We start from the raw sequence: 27,010 nt of genomic DNA, 5'->3' as shown, positions 1-27,010 counted from the left end.
TTTAGAATAATATCTCAGCTCTGTTGGTCCATTCAACGCAAGTGAAGATAGAGATAGATTAACATCCCCGATAGTGCCATGACATCCGGAGATCGCACGCGCATTGCCCGCAACAAATACCAGCGCTCCAACATATACCGGCACACGGGGCAGTGCATGTTCACGAGAGTTGTTTTTCTGTTCTTTGCCAATTTGCATTATTTGTGCACATCGCCACCTTCTTGGCTGTTGTGCAAATATTTTGTTTTATTCTTTTCCTTTGCTTTATCCCTCACTTTTTTCTTTCTCTCCCTGCCCAGTGAGTGGCGATATGCACGAAGAAAAATAGAAGAACTCTAGGACCTCTCGTGAACACGCATGGGAGGGGTGGTGAAAGTGTAGATTTATAGTAAAAAAGTATTAAATGTTGATCTGTTTCTCACCCACACCTATCATATCATTTCTAAAGACACGGATTAAACCACTGGAGTCGAATGGATTACTTGTATGCTCCCTTTATGTGCTTTTTGGAATTTCAAATTTCTGGCCACCATTCACTTGCATTGAATGGACACACAGGGCTGAAATATACTTCTAAAAATCTTTGTTTGTGTTCTGCAGAAGAAAGTAAGTCATTGATAACTGGGATGACATGAGGGTGAGTAAATGATGAGAGAATTTTCAATTTTGGGTGAACTATTCCTTTAGTAATATTTCTTCACTATGTGGACTGGAAAGTTATGACTGACATCTCTTACAAGCCATCTGACAGAAAGGAGACCATAACAAAATTCTCAAAATTCCAAAAGGTTTTCTAAGAGAGAAGACACCCTTTGTTGTGTCAACTGTGGTTTGATGGCAGGGACTGTTCTTGACAGATTACAAGCGACCCATTTCATAAAAAAGGGCTGTCATCACGATTCATAAAACAACAGAATAAAAAATCTTTCATGATTGATGGTGTGCAGTGTTTATTGAAACAGATTACAGATTAACAGGGTCAATCCCTTTTAGAACAGTTAAGAAGAATCTTTTTGGTAGAAAATTTCAAAATAATCCCCTTTAGACATTTTATGGGATTGAAGAGTTTAGATCTTGACCATAGAGCGATGTGTGTGTACTGCAGTCTGGAGAGACAAAAACAAGCAAGACAGAGAAAAGACAAGTGACATGAATAACCATAGCGAATTTCAGTTGAATCTCGCCCTTTGCCACAATGGCCTCCGTCTGTGAACTTTATGAGACAGTCTTCTTCTGGGAGAGATTGATCTTGTCACCCAGACTCAAAGCCATGCCCTGTTGAAAACAAGGGAATTATACATTATTATACATTATGCAGTAATCATGGAGACGTTCTTTAACCTTCTGTTTGGCCAAGGCCATTTTAAAAGCTCTAAAGATATACTTAACATCAAAGTTTTGGTTTTATATTTAATGACATTTCATAATCTTATGCAAACTGATTACAATCAAAATTTCTACTTGACAACACACTTCAAACATCCTCCATGACATAACTTATGTTTGGGCTTTTGGAGACACCAGATAAAAACATGAATAAATGCAAGGTGTACATATACACATTCCTACCAGATTTATTTTATGATATTTTTCTACATTGTGTTTTGGGGTTAAATTATCACAAACAGAAATAACATTACTAGAAATATATACCAGTCACATTTCTGAAAAGTACATGCCTATTTTGTGGTAAAACAGGGGGATAAAGCTTCAGTAATATCTATCTACTAGGTTTTAATTAGATTAGAGAAAATAAGTTATTTTTGAAATTATTATTATTTTTACATGTACGTCATTTAAATCTCTATAGCCCCAAACATAAAAACAGTCATTCTCAACAGAACATGAGGGCTACTAGAAAAAAGGCAAATTAAAGGAATGTTCCGGGTTCAGTACAAGTTAGGCTCAATTGAGAGAATTTGTGGCATAATATTGATTACCAGTAAAAGTAATTTTGAGACTTGCCCCTCCCTTTTCTTAAAATAAAAAATAAAATAAAATAAACAAATTCTAGGTTACTGTGAGACACTTACAATGGAAGTGAATGGAGCCAACCCATAAACATTCAAATACTCACAGTTTCAAAAGTATAGCTACAAAATGTAAACAATGTGTGTTGACAAGATTTCAGTGTGATAAAATCAATTACTAGCCTTTTCTGTGTAGTTATTTCCAATTTTACAACTTTGTAACCATGACGATGTAATGTCAACAAACCCTAAAATGATAATTTAAACAACTTTACAGCTCAAATAAGAAGTTTTGACAGAATAATTAATGTAAGTGGTGGCTCAGCGGTTAAGGCTCTGGGTTACTGATCAAAAGATTGGCGGTTCAAGCCCCAGCACTGCCAAGATGCCACTGTTGGGCCCTTGATCAAGGCCCTTGACCCTATCTGCTCCAGGGGCGCCGTATCATGGCTGACCCTGCACTCTGACCCCAGCTTAGCTGGGATATGTTGAAAAAAAAGAATTTCACTGTATATGTGCAAACGTATAATGTGTGATAAATAAATATAATTAAATTAAAAAGTGTTTTTATAAAATTATAAGCTTCACGTTTCTGTCTTTAAACCCTCCAAAAATTGGCCTTATTCACTTCCATTGTGTCTCACTGTAACCTCTTTTTTTGCTTTTTTTTTATAGAAAAGGGCATGTAAATGGTCCTGCTCGACCCGCTCTGAATCGAGCGCGCCCGCCTCCCGCTAACGAGGAGGCTAAAGGCTTCAGCTACTAGCGTCAGTCGCTAGTGCACCTCTTGAGGCCAGGGGACTGAGGTTTACACACACTGCACAGCTATCACATACCAGCTGGCTCCTGTTACAGAATACGTTTTTGTGTAATCAACATTATGCCTAAAATGATGTCGATTAAGCTTAACTTGTATTCAGCCTGGAATATTCCTTTAAAGACAGATTGACAGATCTGCTCGACCTTATCTCTAATTAAAATAAAAGAACATAACTGAGTTAATTAAATAAAATGGGCAGTTTTATAGATCTACTGAAAATTACATTTGATTTTCTGCCACTCGCATAACAGATCATTACTAGGACTGATCATTAGAAAAAAGTAACAAATTTAGTGTCACCACAGGCATTTTATAACCACAAAACAAACACAAATACAATTCAAATTTAACACATTATCCAGATGCAAGCACATCCTGAATAAAGAGTTTACTATAAAGATTCTATTGCCTTATAATTACAATGGTACAAAGAGTGAAAGATCCACCGGTTTGTAGATGCATTACCTGGCTCTTGGCTCGGATGCGGATATGGCCATTGACTGGGGCATCAGCACCCAAGTGGATGGGCTTCTCAATGCTGACGTTTGCAAGCGCATCCTCCCCAAATATAGAACGGGCGTATAGGTTTGCAGCCATAAAGCCACAGATGCCAGAGAGGGCCTGATTTGTTAAAAGAAAAACATGTTGAGATGTGATGCTTTTTTTAATTAAAATGAATTACATGATGATATGCTTATAAATCAAATAAATCATAATTAAATAACATATCAATATTTCCTAAGAAAATGTAAGACAAAATTATTGTGACTGACGAGTAAAGCACTGAAAAGACATTTCAAAAAGTGGCTTCAAAACGTCAATATATTGTTTGTTATATTTCCATTTAATTGAACAAGCCTAACACTGGCCTACAGTCCACAGCAATCCAAATACAAATGAGTTGACAATCTGTCCGAAGTAAACATGGGGGGCTGTTCACACGGGATGCTTTTTTGCAATTGATTAAATTGCTGGTCTGTGACTATGATGTCTTTGGCTGTTTTAATAAGACATATATAAAACAATAAGGCATCCACTGTTCTGGATAGTGTACCTTTTCTGGGGTCAAGCACTTCATGTTGGTGGATTTCAGAATGTGTTGGAGGAAATCATTCAGATCTGTGATGTTGGTGTTGACGGTAACCTGTGTGAAAACAGAACACATTCCAGACATTCCGACCAACAGAACGGCGACTAATGTAGCCATTATCCTCAAAGAATTCACCGGTCCACAGACTTGCCTTATTTTCCCACTCAAATTCAGCCCACATCTGTCTGAACTCAGCGTCTGTGCAAGCGGCCGGCTGAATGTAGTCCATGATGTCAATGTGAATGTCATTGAGGACGACGCAATTCCTGTCACTGGCTGCTCCCGATACGTCATACACTGCACAGAACACGTTTATTTGGAGTCTTTAATAGGGGCTTCGAGTCCAATCTCAACAACTGTGTGAACTCTGCAAGCAAATAGAGGGAGGTAGGATCATTCCACAAACCTATGTTTCCAAATATGATGCCGTTCTCTGTGGAAGCCACTTTTACATTGGCTTTGATGTTGGCAAAGTCATGAGGAGCCAATGTGAGAGGAGATGGTTTCTCAACCAATTTAAGATCACCTGGAGGTTAAAGATTATATTCAGTTAAACATGAACCAAAAACAATACAAGTTATTTCTTATGGATGAAAGGAACCAAGTTTACCAAGTGTTGCCAGCTCCAGTGTGCAGTTCTGTAGAGTGTCGCTGGTCTGATTAACAACCAGGACATCCAGGACAATGTCATATTGATTGACATGGACATAGGCTTCTGCATACACTGGATCTGAGAAACCAGTCAACTGTGTGACCTGGAAGAAAACAAAAACACATGAGCTGCATTAGTCAGAGCTCAAATCAAGCTGCCTGATAATCTAATTGAGAATGCAAAAGGTGAAATATACTCTAATGTGTATCCAATGCTTAAAAGGCTTTATATTTGTAACGGAAATGATAGTCTGCAATTCAGATGCTTCACTGGATGGTAAAAAATACATTAACTGAGGGAAGGAAATATCATATTGTGAGTTACTAGGAAAGAGCAGAACAGTCTTAGTCCTGATTGACATTTCTGCAAACTGAACTAATATGCCATCTCGTGGTGAAAGATGGTGCACTGCAAATAACCTTTGCAAAGTATAGGCCTTGAACAACAACAAGCCACTGTCATAAAAACATGTGGCTTGTTAACAAACTTCTATTAATCATCTAAAGACCTTATTAAGTTTGGAGGCCAGAGGGTCTGCTGTATCTTTTCTTTGCGTGTTGCCCATTGCGGCCAGCAGACTGAGCTGGAACTGGTCTTCTTTGGAGGTCATCTCACTCTTAGCAGTCAGCTGCATGAAGGAGATGGGATCGTCTGCCTGAACGGTCACGTTACGCTTCTCAGATTCTTTCTGTTAAAACAACAAGAACCCAATTAAATATTACGGTGAAGATCTGCCACAAAACATATCAGTCTGTAATTTAATTGGAAGGAGATGGTCTGACACTATGTCGGCCTATAACTTCAAACAGTTAGTACAATGATATCAGCTTATTCAGTGTTGGGGGAGTAACTAACTAAATGTAGTGATGCTACTAAAACCTTTTTTCTGTAGCACTACAGTAGCTCAGATGTTTCTAAAGAAATCAGCTTTTTCAGTAACAAGTAATTTTTTTCAAAAGAGTAGCACTCACCTATGTAGCACTGGAATGTCTAAATCAAGGCACCTGCACAAGTTCTACAAAGTCGAAGAATGAACGGTTCATTTAGAACAAAATCTGGCTAAAACAAAGGTGTTTTTGCGTTCGTTTTGGTGGTTTGTAACAGCTCATCTGGGTGAACTTTCAGGAAAACTTCTTATCGACTGGTAAACAATTTATTACTGTCACTGGTCCACGTCATCAGTAGGTGTGACCTGGAGGTTCACAGACTTTGTGGCCGAATGCTAATTCCCGATCAGTCAACATGAACACACCGGTGTGCAGAGTTATTAGTGAGCTGGTGCAAATGTACCTACATCTGTACAACCGTTTGCGTAGAGACATTTTCCAAGAACATGTCATGTGTGTGTATATATATATATATATATATATATATATATATATATATATATATATATATATATATATATATAAAAATTTTTATTTTTTATTAGTCTACAAAAGGAATCAAATCTACTCAAAGTGCCCATTCACTTTTTTGTTTTATATGCTACATGATGGCTCATGTGCCGTCTGCAGCCAAAAACCCATTCAAACATCTGCTCATAGTAAGTTATAAGTCTCATCATTCTTTTGTCCATATTCTGACCATTAACAGTCTTTTATACTCCAGTCTTTGCAGTAATATTAGTGTCATCATAAAATACAACAACAGAGGGTAATCGGCGCATTTTATAGCCACAAACAGCGTGTTAGTGCACTGCATTAGTGCTTTGAATTCAGAATGTAAACATGACAAATTACGCATTTTCTACGGCATTACTTCAAATCATCATCGAGTGGTTAAATAAATAATCTTTTACTGATCTCATGTGATTTCTACTTACAGAATGAGGCATGAAGTCACTGAAAACAGATTTTAATGTCATACTAGTTGATGTTTTTACATGTAGTCTTGTGCGTCCACATATTTAAATGTACCTCTAAACGCCTCCCACAGTGGTGTGGCCAGTGATCTAAATGTTCGCAAACTGTATGTTGTTGCTCAGCTGTTTCAAACTTCTTTTTGGCTGTGAGGGAAGAAGCACTTTTCCATGAATGTGCTGGGCCTTCATTCTAGTGAACTGGTTAATCCTAAACATTTCTCTCTCATGTATGTAGCATTGGAAACTTCATTCAATCTAGTGTATCGGTTCTTTTGTGCAGGTCATGTAAATATCTTTGTTTGTTTAGAACGCCATGCCAGCTTCCATAGCAAAATCCAGGTTAAAAAGCCAAAAAAGGTAAAACAACCAAAAACCTCTTAAAGATGTTTAAGATAAAAAAGAAGGTATTTACACCTGGTAACTTCATGCGTTGTTGAGACGGATATAAATCCGATCACTCAAACCACCTCAGCAACTCGACAAGTGTAAATACATCTGGCTGTTCAAGCCACATATGTAAACATTACTCCGCCCAAACAGCGCTACGTCAACATAGGGAAAATGCAAAACATAACAACTGTTTCTGAGTATTTGCATAGGGCGTCGCGCAATAAATCAAAACAAAGTAAGAAACGGATGTGTGTTGTAGGAGGAACAGAACTTTTTTCTCCATTTATTTGATGCAGAACGCTGAAGAAACTGAAACTAAACACTGGTAAATTTAGCTGACGTGCATGGTACGGGTGTAATGGTGTGGTGAAAATCAGACGTTTCGATTCTCTTGGCCTGCGATCTGATATTTGCAGATACTTCAAAGTCTGCTGCGATACAATTTCGATTAGATTCGATTCAGGGCAATCGATATTCCGATATTATGTGGCTATTTTACACAATCAATTACAATATTTTTTTGCACTCAAATGCAACCAAAATATAATTTGATTATTTTATTCAGCTCTCTGCATACACACTGGGAAATCAATAACAAAATAAGGTACTTCAGATGTTGAAATAATAATATAAAAAATAACGTCACACACAAGTGATCATCAATCGTTTGATTACAGCTTATTTTTTCAGTTTAATCCAATTCAAAAGTCCTTATATACCCATGACTTGTTTCCAACTATCCGTACAATTCCGCGGTTTTCTTGGCAACAACTTCCACAGTTGTAATGAAAAATTCTGTTACAGTTAACTGGAATAAATGTTAGTAAGGGTGTTGATGTGTAGATGTGTAAAGTCTTATAACTGATGCTAGTGCTGGGCAGCTGGTGATTCCTCTTTCCCTCGTTAGTGCTGTTCAGAATGTCGGCATTGTCAAGACGTTTCACATGATGGTTGAACTTCTCCGTGGTACTTTAAAATAGCAAATTCTCATGTATATTTCAAATGGGTTGCATGCGCAATGTTATCGATGGAATTAATCGCGCATGTGAGCCGCTCCGTATTTGTCATGAGAGCTTGCATTTTAAGGAGTGCCCGGTTGATGTGCTCGCACTGATCCAGTCACTGGTCTGGAGCTCATGTTTCTCGGGAAGCTCGGTTATCACGCGCACACAGATAACAGACTGCAATTTGGCTTCACAGACCCCGCGCACATCCTTGTCCCACCTGAAAAGCGTATTTAGCGCTCATAAAGTGAAATGAATGTAACTGCTTCGTCGCCTGATGGAAATGCGTACAGACGTGGCGGGCACGAGAGTATTAAAATAAAGGTGCACCTTAAATTCTATATCGATATTTACGCATTGTATTGATAACATTGGATCGTTGGTTATTGGATCGATCCAGATCGATGGATCGTTACACCCATAGTGCATGGACATCTTAACTACAACAAGCCACAAGTGGAAAAACACACGGCACGCAAACACACTGATACCCACATGTGAGGCAAAGTCAATTGGAATCAAATAATAAATTGCAGCTTTTAAATTTGCTGCTGGGCGTTCGCATAACCATGGAAGTGAACTTATTTGCATTTAAAGCTGGAATCGAAGATCAGATTTATATCCTTTTGGCAAAGACACATTTATGTGGCAAAGTGTAAATGGAATGTGCTTATTCAATCGGATAGCAATCTGAACTATATTATATTCTGGACTATATTTGTTAAAAACGGTTTCAAAAGTCATGTAAATAAACAAATAAACAAATTAATAATAAAAACATTAACGATTTCCAATTTTGAGTCCCTGCACAGACTTTTGGGTCTTTTTTGATAGCAGAATATTTAGTTAAATGCTGCTTTTAATTATTATGTTTTTGATTATTCGGGTGTATTCAAGTACATTTTAAGCCATCACCCCTGAGTTTGTACATTCATTAAAAAATTTTTTTTTGTTTTTTTTTGCCATACACATCCATTCTGATTGAATTATAAACTATGTCATCGGACAGTTATACATTTAAAATGTAGCTTCAATGTATTTATCTACTCTTTTTTTTTTTAGTAGCTTGCAATGTAGCCAACTACTTTTTCAAAAGAGTAGCTTAACTGTAGTTTAAATGTAAAACATGAGTAGCATGTCCAGTTTCCAAGTATCTTCCCCAACGTATTATGTTTCTGCATCTCTGAGCTCAGTTTCTCTTTGCCAAGCAATGATGAAAAGTGTCTATGTGGAAATGACCTGATCCAAAATTGTTTACCTTCTGAGAAAGTTTCTCTTCCTCAAGCCTTACAGCGAGCATATGGGACAGGGATCTGCGGCACTCCTTGTTGAAGATGTCGTTCATGAGGGGTGAGCATTCCGACAGAACCTTGAGGCACAGCGAGATGCGGTCCACGTCATCATCTGTGATGGGCTTCTTGGGCAGAGAGGACTTGCCCAGATGGAGCACAGTGGCCATGATCAACATAGACTCTGCCACAAATGACTAATAGAAACAAAACATTTTTATTTATAACATTGATGGTACATCGTACATTACATCGTGTGAGTTCATTTTAAAAACTTCTAACTTACATTTAGCCCTTTTTTGTCTTCAGCAAGGGCAACATAACGCAGGGCAACTTTGGTGAGGGTGGTGGCCAATGAGGCAGCAACGTAGAAGTCTCCGTCCATCAGGAAACCCCTCAGAGGAGGTCTATAGAATATAGGGACGATGTATTAGAACAATATGGAAGACAATCTCCAAAATGTATTAGTGAAGGGATATAATCACCTGTCCTCTTCTTTCTTGGACGGTCTGGAGGTGCTGAGGGCACTCTGAGTAACATAGGTGCCCATCTCTGTCACCAGTTTAGGAGCTGGAGCTGCTGACACCTCTTCCTCTGGCTTCACCTCTCCTGCCTCCTTCTTCAACTCGTTCTCCACGATGGGAATCTGAACAACAAAAAACAAAAGTAATACGTTTTGGAATTTAATGTTCAAAAGTAATATAAGGTTTATTGACATCAATAACAAGATGGTTATAATGATCTTGTGAGGGGTATTCACTACAACAGTTAAAAGGTTTTGTACGTGGTTTCAGCTGTTCTGCTAACTCCCACCAGACTAAGCCACTGAATTAGACACCCTAATCTATTAAACTGACCCTTTGTCCAAAACCGCACCCTCCATCATAATTACTATCCTAATCAAGTTATTTTGGACGTGATGGGTATTTTCATAGTTCTTTCTCTCTTTATCACCTATTGACAAACAGAGATAACTTTTTTTAGTACTTACACAAAAAAAGAGCAAAGGATGTGCATTTGGTGTGTAATTGATTTTTTTAACTATGCATTACATCATTCATGTTCTGCCACAGAGAATGAAGGGAAATGTAGTTTTACCTGTCGCTTGCTAAACCAGCTGAATGAGGAGTATTTTCTGGCAAGCTTTATTGCTATTTTTTGCCTTATCACAGACTGTGATGACGGGTTTCTGCCTTATTTGGCAGCATAAATCTAGCAAACTTTTTTATATTTGCCATTTCTTTATTTTTATTACTTAGTGTAAATTTATAACATTACACTTAGTATATTACCATGGGATTGGTTGTAAAAAATGAGTTACTACAGATGCAATGAGGTTTCTAATACAGCTGCTGAGAGATTGACTATAAATTTGTCACCTTCTCTCTTCTTAAAGGGTTAATTGACCCAAAAATGAAAATTCTCTCATTTATTCACCCATATGCCAACCCAGATGTGTTTGACTTTCTTTCATATTCTGAACTCAAACGAAGATTTTTAGAAGAATATCTCAGCTCTGTAGGTCCATACAATGCAATGAATGGGTACCTACATTTTGAAGTTCCAAAAATCACATAAGGACAACATAAAAGTGCTCCATTCAACTCCAGTGGTTAAATCCATTTTTTCAGAAGTGATATATTAGGTGTGGGTGAGAAACAGATCAATATATAAGTCTTTTTTTTTTACTATAAATTCTCCTCCCTGCTCAGTCAATCTCCACTTTAACTTTCACATTCTTCTTCTTGTGTTTTTGGTGATTCACATTCTTCATGCATATCGCCCCATACTGGGCAGGGAGAAGAACTTCTAGCACAAAGGACTTAAATATTGATCTGTTTCTCACCCACACCTAATATATCACTTCTGAAGATATGGATTAAAACACTACACTTTTTGGAGCATCAAAATGTTGGCACCAACTCACTTGCATTGTATGGATGAACAGAGCTGAGATATTCTTCTAAAAATCATAATTTGTGTTCTGCTGAAGAAAGAAAGTCATACACATCTGGGATGGCATGAGGGTGAGTAAATGATGAGAGAATTTTCATTTTTGGTTTAACTATCCCTTTATAATCCATCACTCAAATATTTTCTTAATTTGTTAAGTTGTGGAATTGTAATAGTGCCATTTGTCTTTTGAATTTGGAGCAAATGTGTAAGCAAAAATTATATTTTGCCTGGTCTCCTAATCACTGCTATCACAGTTTACCCTGAAATGGTTTATTTTTGCGTTCTAAAACACAGAAGTGTGAAAAGGGTCCATAGTAGTGTACAACTAAACTCTGCAACATTCACAATTATGTTTTATTTATGACCAGTAACAATTAGTTTCTGCCATGACAATTTTCCCCCACTGGTAATTATGACATAAGCAGCCCCTGCTCCCCATACACTTTCAATTAGGGTCAAAACGATTAGTCAATGTTATCGACAATAAAAAAATTGGTGACAAACATTTTCGTTGTCGAATAGTCGTTTGATCTCATTTAACACATCACGAGATCATTTGAAACACTAATGACGACACGCGAGAGCAGCACTGCCGTTCGCGCATGAATGAAGAGAGGAAGAAAACACAGCCGTCCAGACACACTCCAAACTATCCAAACAGCTTTAAATGTGATGTAGATCGCAAAGTATGAGGGAATTATAGTACAAAAATACATAATAAGTAACTACAGAAGCAGTGTCGTCCTGACGTGAAATAAAGCGGAACCTTACCTGGCATTCCACTTGAGCAAAACGTATCTGCCACAGCGTCTAAAAAGGTAACACCCCAGCATTATATCTTAAATATCTTTAGGGGCAGTGGTGGCTCAGCGGCTAAGGCTCTGGGTTACTGATCAGAAGGTCAGGGGTTCAAGCCCCAGCACTGCCAAGTTGCCACTGTTGGGCCCTTGACCAAGGCCCTTGACCCTGTCTGCTCCAGGGGCACCGTATCATGGCTGACCCTGCACTCTGACCCCAGCTCAGCTGGGATATGTGAAAAAAAATTTCACTGTTTATGTGCAAATGTATAATGTGTGATAAATAAATATAATTAATTATATATATAATTAATTAAATGCATCTTTTATTAAAGTTCAAATAATAAGGAAGTGGTTGTGTAAATAAGCACAAACTCTGTGCGGTCAGAGCTGCGTATATGAGTCGCGTGAAAAACAATGAGAGAGAGTTTCAAACTTCACCCGGCTGATAAACCCTTCTGCCCGCTTGCTGCAGCTAGATTATAACATGATCAGAAACAGAATCAGCTTTATTGCCAAGTATGCTTACACATACAAGGAATCTGTCTTGGTGACAGGAGCTTCCAGCATACAACAATACAAAAACAATACAAAAACAGCAGCAAGACATAGATAATAATAAAAATAAAAAATAATGATACACATACGTACAGACACACACATACATACATACATACACACATACATACACATGGGTGTAGTGCAAATTTAATAAAATCTGTAATGTACAGTGCAAATACAAATCTGTTATGTACAGTGCAAAGGTTTTTTTTTTTTTCTCAGAGGAATGAAATGGCAGAAAAAGGTTGAATGTGTTGGATAAATATAAGAAAGACTAAACTGTGTATTGCACATAGTTATTGCTCAATGGGGCAATTTAACTGTTCATGAGATGGATAGCCTGAGGGTTAAAAACTGTTCCTGTGCCTGACGGTTCTGGTGCTCAGAGCTCTGAAGCGTCGGCCAGAAGGCAACAGTTCAGAAAGGTAGTGGGCAGGGTGAGTGGGGTCCAGAGTGATTTTTCCAGCCTTTTTCCTCACTCTGGAAGTGTATAGTTCTTGAAGTGGGGGCAGGGGTCAACCAATAATCCTCTCAGCAGTCGAACTGTCCTTTGTAGTCTTCTGATGTCTGATTTTGTAGCTGAACCAAACCAGACTAAAGTTACTGAAGTGCAGAGGACAGACTCAATGACTGCTGAGTAAAACTGTATCAGCAGCGCCTGTGGCAGGTTGAATTTCCTCAGCTGGCGAAGGAAGTACAACCTCTGCTGGGCCTTTTTCACAATGGAGTCAATGTGGGTCTCCCACTTCAGGTCCTGTGAGATGGTAGTGCCCAGGAACCTGAATGACTCCACTGCTGCCACAGTGCTGTTTAGAATGGTGAGGGGGGTCAGTGTTGGGGTGTTTCTCCTAAAGTCCACAAATATCTCCACCGTTTTGAGCGTGTTCAGCTCAAGGTTGTTTTGACTGCACCAGACAGCCAGCTGTTCAACCTCCCTTCTGTATGCAGACTCATCGTCATTTCGGATGAGGCCGATGACAGTGGTGTCGTCTGCAAACTTCAGGAGCTTGACAGAGTGTTCCTTGGCGATGCAGTCATTGGTGTAGGGGGAGAAGAGTAGTGGGGAGAGCACACATCCCTGGAGGGCACCAGTGCTGATTGTACAGGTGCTAGAAGTGAATTTCCCCTGTCTCACAAGCTGCTGCCTGTCCGTCAGAAAGCTGGTAATCCACTGACAGATAGACATGGGAACAGAGAGTTGGTTTAATTTATTCTGGAGTATAGATGGGATGATGGTGTTGAAAGCTGAACTGAAGTCCACAAAAAAGATCCTTGCATATGTCCCTTATCTGTCCAGATGTTGCAGGATATGATGCAATCCTATGTTGACTGCATCATCCGCAGACCTGTTTGCTCGATAAGCAAATTGAAGGGGATCTAGAAAGGGTCCAGTGATGTTCTTCAGGTGGGCCAACACCAGTCTCTCAAATGATTTCATGACCACAGACGCCAGGGCGACAGGTCTGTAGTCATTAAGTTGGTTTCTTTGGGACAGGAATAATGATTGAGCGTTTGAAGCAGCATGGGACTTCACACTGCTCCAGTGATCTATTGAAGATCTGTGTGAAGATGGGGGCCAGCTGGTTAGCACAGGATCGAAGGCACGCTGGTCAGACGCCATCTGGGCCTGAAGCCTTCCTCGTCTTTTGCGTAGCGGGGGGGGGGTGGTGCAGGAGGTGTTGGTGTTTGTGTGAAGTGAAGGTCAGAGTGGGCCTTTCAAATCTGCAGTAGAACACATTCAGGTCGTCAGCCAGTTTTTGGTGTCCTACAGGGTTGGGGGTAGGAGTCCTGTAATTTGAGAGTTGTTTCATGCCACTCCACACTGATGCAGGGTCGTTAGCTGAAAACTTGTTTTTCGGCTTCTCAGAGTATATCCTTTTAGCCACTCTGGTTTCCCTGTTCAGTGTGTTCATGGCCTGATTGTACAAGACATTATCCCCACCCCTGTAAGCATCCTCTTTGGCCTGATGAAGTTGCCTGAGCTCTGCTGTAAACCAAGGTTTGTCATTGTTGAACTTTAAATAAGTCCTAGTAGGAATGCACATATCCTCACAGAAACTGATACATGATGTAACAGTATCTGTGAGCTCGTCCAGGTCTGTGGCTGCAGCCTCAAAAACACTCCAATCCATGCAATCGAAGCAGGCTTGTAGTTCCCGCTCTGCTTCGTTGGTCCATCTCTTTACAGTCATTACTACTGGCTTGGTTGATTTTAATTTCTGCCTGTAGGTTGGAAGAAGATGAACCAGACAGTGATCAGAGAGCCCCAAAGCTGCTCTAGGGACAGAGCGATATGCATCCTTTATTGTTGTGTAACAATGATCCAGTATATTTCTGTCTCTGGTTGGGCATGTAATGTGCTGTTTGTATTTGGGCAGTTCACATGTGAGATTTGCTTTGTTAAAATCCCCAAGAATAATAATAACAGAGTCCGGGTATTGTTGTTCTGTGTCTGTGATTTGATCAGTCAGCTGTTGCAGCGCTGTGTTCACACACGCATTTGGCGCGAAATACACACTCACCAAAATAAACGAGGAAAACTCCCGCGGCGAGTAGAAAGGCTTACAGTTAATAAAGAACGCTTCCAAATTAGGACAGCACATCCTCTTTAACGTTGTTACATCTGTACACCAACTTTCACTGATATAAAAGCATGTTCCACCGCCTCTCGTTTTCCCCGTTAACTCCGTGATGCGATCCGCTCTGAACAGCTGGAAGCCCGGCAGATGTAACGCGCTGTCCGGAATGGCTTCACTCAGCCAGGTTTCTGTGAAGCACAAGGCAGCAGAGTTTGAAAAGTCCTTGTTTGTGTGGGTGAGGAGATGTAGTTCGTCCGTTTTGTTAGGAAGAGAGCGGAGATTCGGTAAGTGAATACTCTGCAGCGCTGTTCGAAATCCGCATCTACGGAGTTTGACCAGCGCACCGGCTCGTCTACCTCGCCTGCGTCTCTTGAACAGCAGAGCTGCGCCTCCAACTAAAATGTCTAGCAAAAAGTCTGAATATTCAAAAACCAGGAAAAGATTGTCTGGTACATGATGTCGAATGTTCAGCAGTTCGTCTCTGTTAAAACTGACTGGAAAAAGATTACTAAACACAGGACACACAAACAAAAACAACAATAGAACTGAGGAGCTCCACACCGAGGCAGCCATCATCATGCCATCATGATGGCTCGCAACATAGTGAATCATAATATACTGTATGTGTCATGGTCTGTACTTTATTGTAAAGAAAATCGAAGATATACAGCTCTATTAAGAAGAAAGTTTTTTTTTTGTGAGTTAAAAATGGATCCAAGTTAACAAAAAGGTGAGAGAGTTTAGTCTTAGCCCATTATACAATGCAAAAAAAATAAAATAAAAATAAAATAAAAAAATAAAGGTTATTTTATTTGTTTTCCAATATAAATATCTAAAACTCCTTACATATATTTACTTTAGAAGCTATACTGCAGAAGAAAAAGTTTATATCAGAGAATATGTTTCTTCTCAAGTAAATGTATCTTGTTTGATCATTTTAAATGGAAAACAAGACAAAAACACTACAGAATTACAGGACACAATAGGCTTTTTTGCAATGAATTTTTTAATGAATTCAACTTAATAATAATTCAAGGATTTTTTTCTTGTAATTCAATTAATGTTATTTAAAAGATGATTTTGTCCTCTGTATTGTTAGTAAGCACGTTTAATACAACCTTTTATGTCGGGGCACAAGCTGAATAGTCGGTTAAGAGCTAATGATTAATCGTCGCAATAATCGACCGAATAGTCAAATAATCATTCTAATAATCATTAGATTAGTCGATTATCAAAATAATCATTAGTTGCAGCCCTACTTTCAATGTATGCAAAGTAGCTCAGACATTCTGCTAAACTTCTCCTTTGGTATTCAGTGCAAGAAAGAAAGTCAAACGGGTTTGGAACGACATGAGGGTGAGAAAATTATGGCATAATTTTCATTATTTAGTGAACTATCCCTTTAAAGACAGTCAGTCGTATTTTTATTTTTTTTAAAGCTCTACATACCTCTCCCAAAGATCTGCGGACTTCTGTCATCACACTCTGGATGTCCTCTTTAGTGCTGCAATATTCACCCAAAATCCATAGAGCCCCTCTGTAAATCCTGCAACATAAAAGCTTTGTTTAAAATCACCCCAATGCATCAAGGTCCCTTTTATAACCCCTTAACAAGACAAAATACTCAAGAGCTTTAGCACAATACATGATTTAATTTTTAACGTACAGATCGTTAATTTAAATTAATGTACTTCGATTTATTTAAAACAGCAGTTCAACAGCATCTCTTACTTGACTGTCTTGATAGCATGGAAGACTTCCAGCATTTTCTCAATGATAAGACGTCTAAGACTGTCAAACCTCTGAATTGCCTCACGTACAAATTCCAGCACATCTGCAGCGGCCGCCTCATTAGTGTCACTCAGGAACTCCATTAGCTGCAGCCACACACAAGTATTTTAACATTGTAACCTTTAAAGGCACAGGTCACCCAAAAATAAAATTTTTACCATCATTTAATCCCCCTTATGTTGTTCCAAATCTGACTTTCTTCAGTAGAACACAAAAGATATTAAGTAGAATGTTAGCCTTAGTCACCATTCACTTTCATCTTTTTTCTGTACACTAAAAGTGAATGGTGACTGTAGGTTGTTATTCTGCCTAACATCACCTTTTTATGCTCCATAGAAGTCAAAGGAGATTTAGAACGACATAAGGGTTAGTAAATGATGACAGAATTTTCATTTTTGGGTGACCTGTCCCTTTAATTGTAAATAAATGAAAAGTAGGTTGTATATAAAAAAATTTTTTATAAAAAGTATCAATGTGTATACTGTACATACGACAGGGATGACATTGGCTGCCATGTCAGGAAAGCGCACACTACAAGAGTGGAGGGTGCGAACAAGTAGCTGCCTGTACTTGTCTGTGTCTTCATGCTCCGTCACATTATTGGTTTTGATGACTTCTTTCTTTAGCACAATAACCAGCTGTGAAAAAAGTTCAAGGCAGAGATCAATTCAGGGCCTTCGCTTGAATGGGCACAAATTGGTCGAAACGGTCATTTTACCCTTAAAAAGAAACATTAGCAGTTCAAAGACTGTGGAACTCACCTCCTCTACATTGCGGGATGACACCAGGTCCAGGGCCAGCTGGAGGGTCTTCTTGCGGACCTCAAGATCAGGAGTTGTCAAAACCCTCAAAATATCCATCACCAGGTCCTAAGAGCAGAGCACAGCACAATCTTACTGTCGGTCTCATTTATGGAATTACTGGTTGAGAACACAAAAGTAGATGCTAAGCAGAAACAATGTGAGGGTAAATGATGACAGAATTTACATTTTTTGATGAACTATCCTTTTAATGGTTCCTAATATGTTGATAAACCAATGTGTACCTGCAGCACTCGCTCATGTGTGGGGTGTTCCTTCAGCTCAATCAGGCGGTCCAGGACTATGAGCTTGACGTTGTTGTCACTCTCTTTAATGATCAGATCAATGTAGCACTGAGCAGCAGCCTGAAACACACAGGAAATTCAATGAAAGTCATGCCACCACAAATAACCCAGGGCAGAAAAGCAGATGGGAATAAGCCTGGAAGCAAATTATCTGTCACTATTATCAGTTTTACTGAATCCTCCCTTGTTCATATTGCTCAACAAATGCATGTAACCAAGTGAACTTATTTTAAATGAGTCGTTTCAATGAAAAAAGTGTCGTGCTCGCTTTACTTAATCCATTGTTGTTGGGCCAACATGAATATTTTATTTGTATTATTGTATTATTTGGTGGCTTTAACTAAACCCACAGGGATTTCTAGTTTCCTGCATGCTTTCCTCAAAACTGGATGGAGGGAGTAAAAGGAGAATCTGTTTTTGTGCAAGATGATTTACTAATTATTTAGTGTTAGTTATGTTGAGATTTAGAGGAGTATCTGTAATGTTGGAATTTTAGGGGTTATCGCTCTGGTAAAAAGTGGAGCTTGAGCATAGGTTGAGGAGGACTATTACTTAACACTTGTATATTGCTTTGTACAATAAGCCATTTCTGTGCCACTCACATTAAGAGTGTTAAGAATCAACTTTGTTGTGTCAAACCAACGCCACACATTTACCATGTCCACGCTAACGGTTTCAAACCAAAATCGTTAACTGAAAGATTCAATTGGAACTTGAATATATAACTTTACATACATACTTTACTGACAAATCCAAATTGTTTGCATTTACTCAGAGCCTTTGTCCAATTTAGATGAATTTCTTTAGTTCATACAACTAAACCGTGGCGTTTTGGAACTACGCAACCCTATATTGTGGAACCACTTGACAGAATTTTTTTGAGTGTACCTTGATGGCAGTGGGTGCGCTGGACAAAGTAACAAGAGTGCCAGCTGCTTCATATTTAACAGCAGGACTGGAGGACTGCAGCAGGTTGTAGATACAACGGATGAAACGAGCTCTCTCTGAGGGGTTGGCATGACAGACCTAAAAAACAACACAGCAAAAATAAAAAAGGGCATGGTACAATAACAGCATCCTCTGGACCACCTGACAACGTTATGCAATGTGCATAACGGCAAAGAGCTTAGCATCTGATTGAATATGAGGGATAAGCATGCTGTCAATCAAAGCATTTCTATATTTTTAATATAGTTTTTAAACAAAGCATGATATTAACATAAAAATTGATTCCTCACCTTATAGATTAGTTCAACAATGACTAGCTGTAAAATGTCTCCAAAAGTATGCACCTGATCAATACAGGTGCTAAGGTAGTCCAGAGCTCTATCCTGGAAAAAAGTATTAAAAGAAAAGTATAGCATGGGAAAGTCATAGTATTTTTGAAAGTTAATGAGATGCACACTTGCACTGCAGGTTTGACTGATCGTACCTGATCTGCATGAATCAGCATCATAAAAGCATTTCTCTTGCAGCTTGCATCTTTCTCATTTACAAGAAAATCATGAATTAGCTCAGGAGCATCGGGGATCAAATGCTCAAAGTTCCTAAACAAGGAAAGAAAAGTTTGTTGATGTTAGAGGTTCTCACTTGTGCCTCAGACTTGAGCTAACAAAGATCCACTAACGCACCTGTAGATAGTATATATGGCCAGGACTGCATTGCGCCGGACATAGCTGTGACGATGCTCCAGGCAGGCACGGATCGCTGGCATGAGGGGCTCTAGCAGCTCAGACTCCTTCAGCTTGCACAGGAAGCGCAGGGTGGAGCCACGGATGAACTCATTGGGATGCTGGAGATCCTAAAGATACATTACACAGATCCCACATTTAGACAACCCATTGAGAAATACATACTGTATGCCTCACAGTAAGTGATGCACATCATACTTTCATATTTCATGCTTACCTTCCTGTAGGCATCACAGACTAAGATCATCTCCTGAAGAAGTTTTCCATCAGGAGTGGTTTTGGGAACAATCTCCCAAAAAACAAGAAGCAGTTTCTTAATTGTGTGGTCCTGAAGAGGCAGCACAAACCGGATGATGGTCATCAACAGGCCAGGCAGTTTCTCTCCATTCAGGATCATAATGATGACCTTCTTCAAAGCCTCTGTCTTGGCTTTGATCTCCCCCTTTTCTGGTGTAGCAAAAAAAAAAAAAAAGAGCTAAATTAAGTCGGGGTGCATCTTACCGCCACATAAGTTTGTATGTCTTGCACTCCAAACAATTTGCTGACAAACTGCCATGTGTGAAAATGACCTAAATCGGTTTTCAAGCTGACTTCTGATGGTGGTTCAGAGTCATTGGGGACATTGATGAGGGTGTAACACACATTCTCGGCGGCTGTCATGATGTCAGCTCTTCTTCCCTTCACGAGACTCCACTCAGAGAGAATGCCTATGAGGTTTCCTGAAACAAATGTTGCTAGTGTCAAAACCTGAGCGAGCTATGACAGAGGACTGACTTTGTACCCCTTTGTGCAGATATTATTAACACGGCGAGTACCAAAATCACAATTACTCTTATATAATATTTGACATAACAGTTTAAACGTTTATGCATGTTACTGATTGCGTGATCAGTCGACATCTCCGTTACAGTAGCAGCTAGCATGCTAACAGTCTAGGAATAAACCGAAGACGCCCGGTGATTCAGTGCTCGAGGCAGCTCAAAATAGCAACATATTTAGATTTTATTAATGTGCTTGCCTGTTAAGGTCATAATTTATTACCTTTTAGACAGGCCTCAAGTCTCTCTCTTCTTCTGTATGAGCATCCGTGTCTGGAGAGATTCTGATCCTACGGAATGACGTGGAACCTGACTGAATTCGCCACATCAATACTACAGGGAGCCAGAAGGGACAAAACACATTAAAGTTAAAAACGCGCTATACAGCATGCTGCATCTATCCGTTATGTTTGTGTCTAAAGTTGTGTTGTATTTTATTTTATTTATTTTTTGGTTATGTTGTGTTTTTACAATTAAGTATTATTCAGTTTCGAGTTATTCAAAAGTTACATGAGAAAAATTATAAACACTGACGCTTTGAAACACTGAATCACGTTTTCTGACACATAGAAGCTTTCTAAATTAGAAGATACATATTTTATTACGGTTATTTATTAGCCAAAATACATGCCTTTTTAGATATTAAGGGGATTTCAGAAGCAGTTTGAGTTCTAGTAATTGGAACTAATAGTTTTAGCATTTAAACTTAAAATCCTAATAAAAAGGAAACTTTCTCCTCATAATTAATTTATCATTTGGAATGATTAATATAATTAGTATAATTTTTGTATATTATATAGGCCTATGCAACATTTTTTTGAGAATTGCTGTAATTGTGGATGCAATAAAAAAAGAAGAAAAAAAAAAAAAGAAAGTTAAATATAAAAATAACAGGGGGGCCTGGGTAGCTCAGCAAGTATTGATGCTAATTACCACCCCTGGAGTCGTGAGTTCGAATCCAGGGTGTGCTGAGTGACTCCAGCCAGGTCTCCTAAGCAGCCAAATTGGCCCGGTTGCTAGGGAGGGGAGAGTCACATGGGGTAACCTCTTCGTGGTCGCAATTAAGTGGTTCTCGCTCTCAATGGGGCACGTGGTAAGTTGTGCATGGATCGCAGAGAGTAGCATTAGCCTCCACATGCTGGGAGTCTCTGCGGTGTCATGCACAACGAGCCATGTGATAAGATGCGCGGATTGACGGTCTCAGAAGCAGAGGCAATTGAGACTTGTCCTCCACCACCTGGACTGAGGTGACTAACTGCACCACCACAAGGACCTAGTTAGTAGTGGGAAATGTGCATTCCAAACTGGGGAGAAAAGGGGATCAAATAAAAAATAAAAGAAATATAGAAATAACAGACATATTGAAATTGGCCTTTGTTATTTAGGTCATTTTGGTGTGTTTTAAGGCACTGGTCCTCAACCTTTTTGACTCCAAGGCCCCCCACTAACCAAGACAATGGTCCTGCCCCAATACCCACACTTGCGGTCTTGGCTACTTGAGTGCAGGAAGTAAGTGTTCAAAACTGTCCCATGTCTAAAACATGCCAAGGCTCAGTGCACTTAACCCACACTAAATCCACACTAGTGCGAATACCGCTTCGGAGCAGTCTTTCAGGCTAAGTGTATCCCAGAGTTCATCATGACAGGAGCCACACCCCGCCTACCCGAGTGATCGGTGTATTTTCGCCATGATGACGTCAAGGGAAGTTTTTCAACACAAGTTATTATAATCAGATAGTGAAATGTAAGTGAAGCATATATTTATTTGAGTATAAATGAAAATAATCAACATTATATAATGTGTTTGGGATGACTTAATATCAGCATCATAATTAAAAATATTATTTATGTGTATATTTATATACCTCTTTGTTATCATTCTCGCACAGTAATCACCTTATTTATTTTTTTTGTTCTTGCCTAATACTGCTGGTAATTTTGGTCCTTTATCAGCCAGTGTAGCATACAATATGCGGTCTAGTAAATGTTGTTTTAAGATTAAAAATGTATCAACTACTACCCCAGGTTCTTTCTCATTTTTATGTATTTAAAATATACATTTTAATGCTTTTTATTTGTTGTATGAAACCACATACTGGTAAGTTGTGTAAAGCAGTCTTTGGTCGTCTTAATGACAAGCCAAAGAATATAATTTAAATGGTTTGTATTAGTAGCTATTAGTGGATCACACAGGTTTATAAAGTTTTATTTTTTTACTTTAAGTCTTATGCAGTGTATTGAGAAACAAAGTAGAAATAAATTGCTTATATTTCATATTTTACAGCAGTTATGGATGACAATTTTACAATTAAACATTTTTTAATGTGCAAAGTATTGAAAATCAAAATGAGTAAAAAATAATGAACATTTATAATTATTTTCACACAATAAATACATTATTTAAAAAAAATACATATTTTCTACAGCACAGTACACTTCCAATAACCAATAGTGTATTAATAAATGAAAAGATGTGTAAAAATTTCAGTTATTTATTATTATAAGTAGGCTATAACAGTCACTGCTACCAAAAACAATCAGTCTTCAGCTGAGTGAAAAGACAAAAACAGCTGTTGCAACCAGCACCAACATCTTTAAGTCTACCAGTGTCCCACCGTGCAATCAAAAGTCATCCACACACACTCACAGTCTTCACGTCTACTTACACACTAGTGGCCAAACATCGGAAATACGTAAGACAAGTGGGTAAGTAGGCAAGACCAAAACCGCAAGTGGGGGTATTGGGACAGGGCCAATATTCACATGCCTCCTTTCTGCCTCATAAAAATGGTCTGAGTGAGCGTTTAGTGATGCATTTTCACCGCTGAGAAAATTAAACTAAGAAAGTCATCTCAAATTAGACGCATCCTGGTTGAGTTTTAAGGGGTTACATTTGAAAAGTCTGCAATGATGCATTATCTCTGGTGAAAATATTCACAGTCTATTAAAGGAAAACAAATTCCTAATGGGTTATTTTATTTTAAAGTTAGCCTTTTTTCCTCCTAATTTATACATTTTTGAACAAGTGTCATGTCAGCCCCTTGCTTGTCTACCAGTCCAATATAAGCTTGTAAGATAGATTAGTGTGAATAATATCCTTACACGAGAACCACTGGCAGTTTTATTGACTTGTCTATTCAACCACAACTTCACTTATGCAGTTGAAATCATGGAAAAGCACTTTATATAGCTATGGGGAATACAGCACAGAGGTAAATTTCAATGCATTACGGAAACAGCATCTCTATCTTTTGAAACTGAGAATAACTGAACTGTAATGAATGAACCACAATTGCCAACATTTAGCCAAGTACATGGATTGTTTTTGCTCATCAATATAGAATATATTCAAATGTCATAAAATCCTAAATTGTGTAATTTTTACAAATGTGAGCCATTTTAAGCCTATTAAACAATCCAGTCTTTGTTTTCTTGCTTTAGTGGAAAGTATTTTTAATTCGGGTTCTTTCTACCCGAAGCATTGGTATCTTAGAGATTTCCCCCACTTTACAACATGGTTTTTAGCATAGGGAAAGGAAAAGGTGTTGATTGGATAAGGACAAATGATCATGGGCAAGTCGTGTTTTTTCTTCTTTCATATTTCCATAATTTAACAGAATCTTATGATCTTAACAATTAGACCTAGCTCTTTCTGACCAGGCAAATAAAAGCTCCAGAACTACCTGTTGCTACAGTTTTACTTTATACCTGATACCATAAAGCCTAAAGGGATATGGTAATGTATAAAAAAGCTTTGTCATATTATGTCCATGTTAGTGACCTCTTGTGGTGCTTGCACTAAAACGAGAGGGCCTCTGTTGCTTCATGAGCATCAGCAAAGCTGCAAATGATTTACTGAATAAGCAACACTATTTACATTACTGACTAGTGACTTAGTTCTGTTATACACTCAAAATAAATGTGGAAAAAAATTAAATAAATACAAATTCAGATTTACACATTTAAATTTCATAAAATTCCATCAAATGGAATTGAATTATCTTTAATAAAATACAATAAAAAGTACAAATTATAAGTTCTTAATTTAATTTAGTTGAACATTAGGCTACACAGTTCAATTTAATGCAATTTTGTTACGAAATTGAAATGCATAAATCTTAAAAACTGGTTAAAATATTTTTGGGGAGTGTACAGTACGTTATTAATATTATGCTGTGCAGGCCTATAATCAAACTTAAAGTACAACGAATGGAGAGACGTCACACACATTCCTTGAAATGTTTCTAAACGCCTTTCTAGCGTTGTGCTTCAGACTTTTTGTTTTGTTTGTTTTTTGCACATGTCATACTGTCTTCTATAGCATTTCATAAATGTCCATAGAGCAATAACTTTAGAAAAGCTGCCTGCAATGGAGAATACACGTCAATTCAAGGCGCGCGCAATTTGGCTGCCTGCAGAGCGCGCGTGCCTGTCTCGCGCTGTGGTCATTGTTACAAACTGTCGCACCTAGACGGCGACATAGAGCTCGAGTCTGCTTAAAAAACAACAACATTTCACCCTCTTTTCCTCCTGGCCAAAATGCCTGAGCGCGTTTGCCGTCATGTAGTGAAACGTTGACAAGCGGAGGATTTATTTCGGAGGAATGAAAGCTTGAAGGGCACCGAAGGAGGACAACATGGCTCTGCGGGAGGAAGGAGAGGTTTTGCACAGCAAAATCCGACAGCACGGTGGTGTTGTTGGCAATGCAAACAGCGCGGAGAGCTTCAGGAACGGCTATGTGAAGAGCTGCGTCACTCCATTAAAACAAGACCATCAAAGGGGCTTTTTATTCACCGTCTGTAGGATTTGCAATGAGGACATCCTCAGCTCCAAACTACTCCGAGGCTCGGCTCTCTACGTGGGAGCGCTGGCAGTCTTGGCGCTCTCCTTTTTAATTTCTAAGAGCTTTCAAAGTGAACACGGCATTTCGGAGCTGCGGACTTTTTTGTTTGATTTCTCCCAGTCCATCAGTCCATTATTCAGCATAGGCTGTGCGTATTTCTTCCTGACCCTCTATCTGAGGAGGAAAAAGAGGGAAAGCAGCAGATGTTGGCTTTTGTCTTTACCAGCATCATGCTACTTGGGGGATTACATGGTTTTGCGCTTTTTGCAATGGGGAGAGGAGCACCAGCAGATGCAGATGATGGGCAGGTTACTGTTTGTGCTGGGCTGTGTGGGTCTGCTCACTCTCATCCCCACTCTCAAACTCAAACACAGCGTGCTGATCCTGGTGTTCGCAAGCCTGGTGTGGCTGCTGTCCTTCACCAGCCTCAGCTGTCTGTCTCCATCTCTCAGGCCGGTGCTGGCGTGCATGGCCGGGGTCTCCGGCTCTCTCCTGGCGCTCTGTTTTGATAACGGTTGCCCACTTAGGGAGACGGCCAACAGAACTCCCAATGCGGAGGACAAAGTTCCCGTCATTAGACCCAGGAGAAGGTCCAGCTGTGTTTCTTTGGGAGAAACGTCATGCAGCTATTATGGCAGTTGTAAGATGCCCCGCAGACCTTCTCTGCCCTGTATTTCCAGAGAACAGGTAGGATCAATTCATCAGCACACACTCTGATCCTAATACCCCATCACACAACTGATCCATCATCACACTCCCGATACACACCATCACACTCCATTATACACACTCTTCATTGCACTCCTGACACCTTCACACACATCTCACTCCTAGTACACCATCACAAACCTAATACACCATATCAATCCTGATACACACCATCACACTCCATTATACACACTCTTCATTGCACTTCTGACACCATCACACACATCTCGCTCCTAGTACACCATCACAAACATAATACACCATCATAAACCTGATACACTCCATTATACACACTCTTCATTGCACTTCTGACACCATCACACACATCTCATTCCTAGTACACCATCACAAACCTAATACACCATATCAATCCTGATACACACCATCACACTCCATCATACTCCAACTATTATTACGTCTTAGCACTCCTGACACAATCACACACATCTCACTCCTAGTACACCATCACATTGATACGTCATAGCACTCTGACACACCATCACCACATCTCACTGCAAATACACCAAAGCAATCCTAATACACACCATTACACTAATCATACTCAATAGTAATACATCATTGCACTCCTCCTGACACACCATCACACACATCTCACTTCTAATACACCATAACAATCCTGATACACACCTTCACACAACTGATATACCATCACAGTTCATCAAAATCCTGATATGCACCATCACACTCCATGAATCCCTGACTCTTAATACACTTGCACTCCTGACACATCATACTCCTAATACATTATCACACTTCTAATACAGATCACACACATCTCACAAATAATATACCATCACAGTCCTGATACACACCATCATAATCCGACTCTTAATACACCATTGCACTCTTGACACACCGTCACACACATCTCACTACACCTGATAGACCATCACAATCCTGATACACATCATCAAACTCTGACTCTTAATACACCACTCCACTCTTGACACACCGTCACACACATCTCACACCTAAAACACCATCACACAACTGATATGCTATCACACAACTGATACACTATCATAATTGATCACAATCCTGATACACACCATCACACTCCA

General features: G+C 39.1%; 3 protein-coding genes across 3 annotated transcripts in view; 1 reads left to right on the top strand and 2 right to left on the bottom strand.

Annotated features, from left to right (window-relative positions):
• Nucleotides 1-933: 933 nt before the first annotated feature.
• Nucleotides 934-20,709, bottom strand: LOC127411304 (coatomer subunit beta-like). The gene is made up of 22 exons (XM_051646826.1): nt 20,601-20,709; nt 20,129-20,278; nt 19,777-20,006; nt 19,500-19,669; nt 19,301-19,415; nt 19,107-19,199; nt 18,757-18,894; nt 17,809-17,928; nt 17,525-17,632; nt 17,255-17,401; nt 16,704-16,849; nt 16,422-16,518; nt 9,565-9,725; nt 9,366-9,486; nt 9,049-9,276; nt 5,041-5,220; nt 4,491-4,635; nt 4,287-4,406; nt 4,032-4,177; nt 3,845-3,934; nt 3,256-3,411; nt 934-1,275 (listed from the first exon to the last, which is right to left on the bottom strand). The coding sequence occupies exons 2-22, from the start codon at nt 20,217-20,219 to the stop codon at nt 1,216-1,218; spliced, it is 2,862 nt and encodes a 953-aa protein (XP_051502786.1). The 5' UTR covers nt 20,220-20,278; nt 20,601-20,709; the 3' UTR covers nt 934-1,215.
• On the bottom strand, nt 14,067-16,408 carry LOC127414611 (uncharacterized). Its single transcript, XM_051652815.1, has 2 exons — nt 14,916-16,408; nt 14,067-14,616 (listed from the first exon to the last, which is right to left on the bottom strand). The coding sequence occupies exons 1-2, from the start codon at nt 15,582-15,584 to the stop codon at nt 14,506-14,508; spliced, it is 780 nt and encodes a 259-aa protein (XP_051508775.1). The 5' UTR covers nt 15,585-16,408; the 3' UTR covers nt 14,067-14,505.
• A 4,146-nt stretch (nt 20,710-24,855) lies between the features above and the next one.
• Nucleotides 24,856-27,010, top strand: part of LOC127410746 (cGMP-inhibited 3',5'-cyclic phosphodiesterase 3B-like) — an 87,622-nt gene continuing 85,467 nt past the window's right edge. The window contains exon 1 of the mRNA XM_051645992.1: nt 24,856-25,907. Within this exon, the coding sequence (XP_051501952.1) occupies nt 25,014-25,907 (894 nt within the window). The 5' untranslated portion in view covers nt 24,856-25,013. The remainder of the gene's footprint in view (nt 25,908-27,010) is intronic.

This window comes from Myxocyprinus asiaticus, chromosome 1 (genome assembly GCF_019703515.2).
Source record: "Myxocyprinus asiaticus isolate MX2 ecotype Aquarium Trade chromosome 1, UBuf_Myxa_2, whole genome shotgun sequence".
NCBI lineage: Eukaryota > Metazoa > Chordata > Actinopteri > Cypriniformes > Catostomidae > Myxocyprinus > Myxocyprinus asiaticus.
Note: the sequence above shows the minus strand (reverse complement) of the source record. Positions and strands in the feature narration are given on the sequence as shown.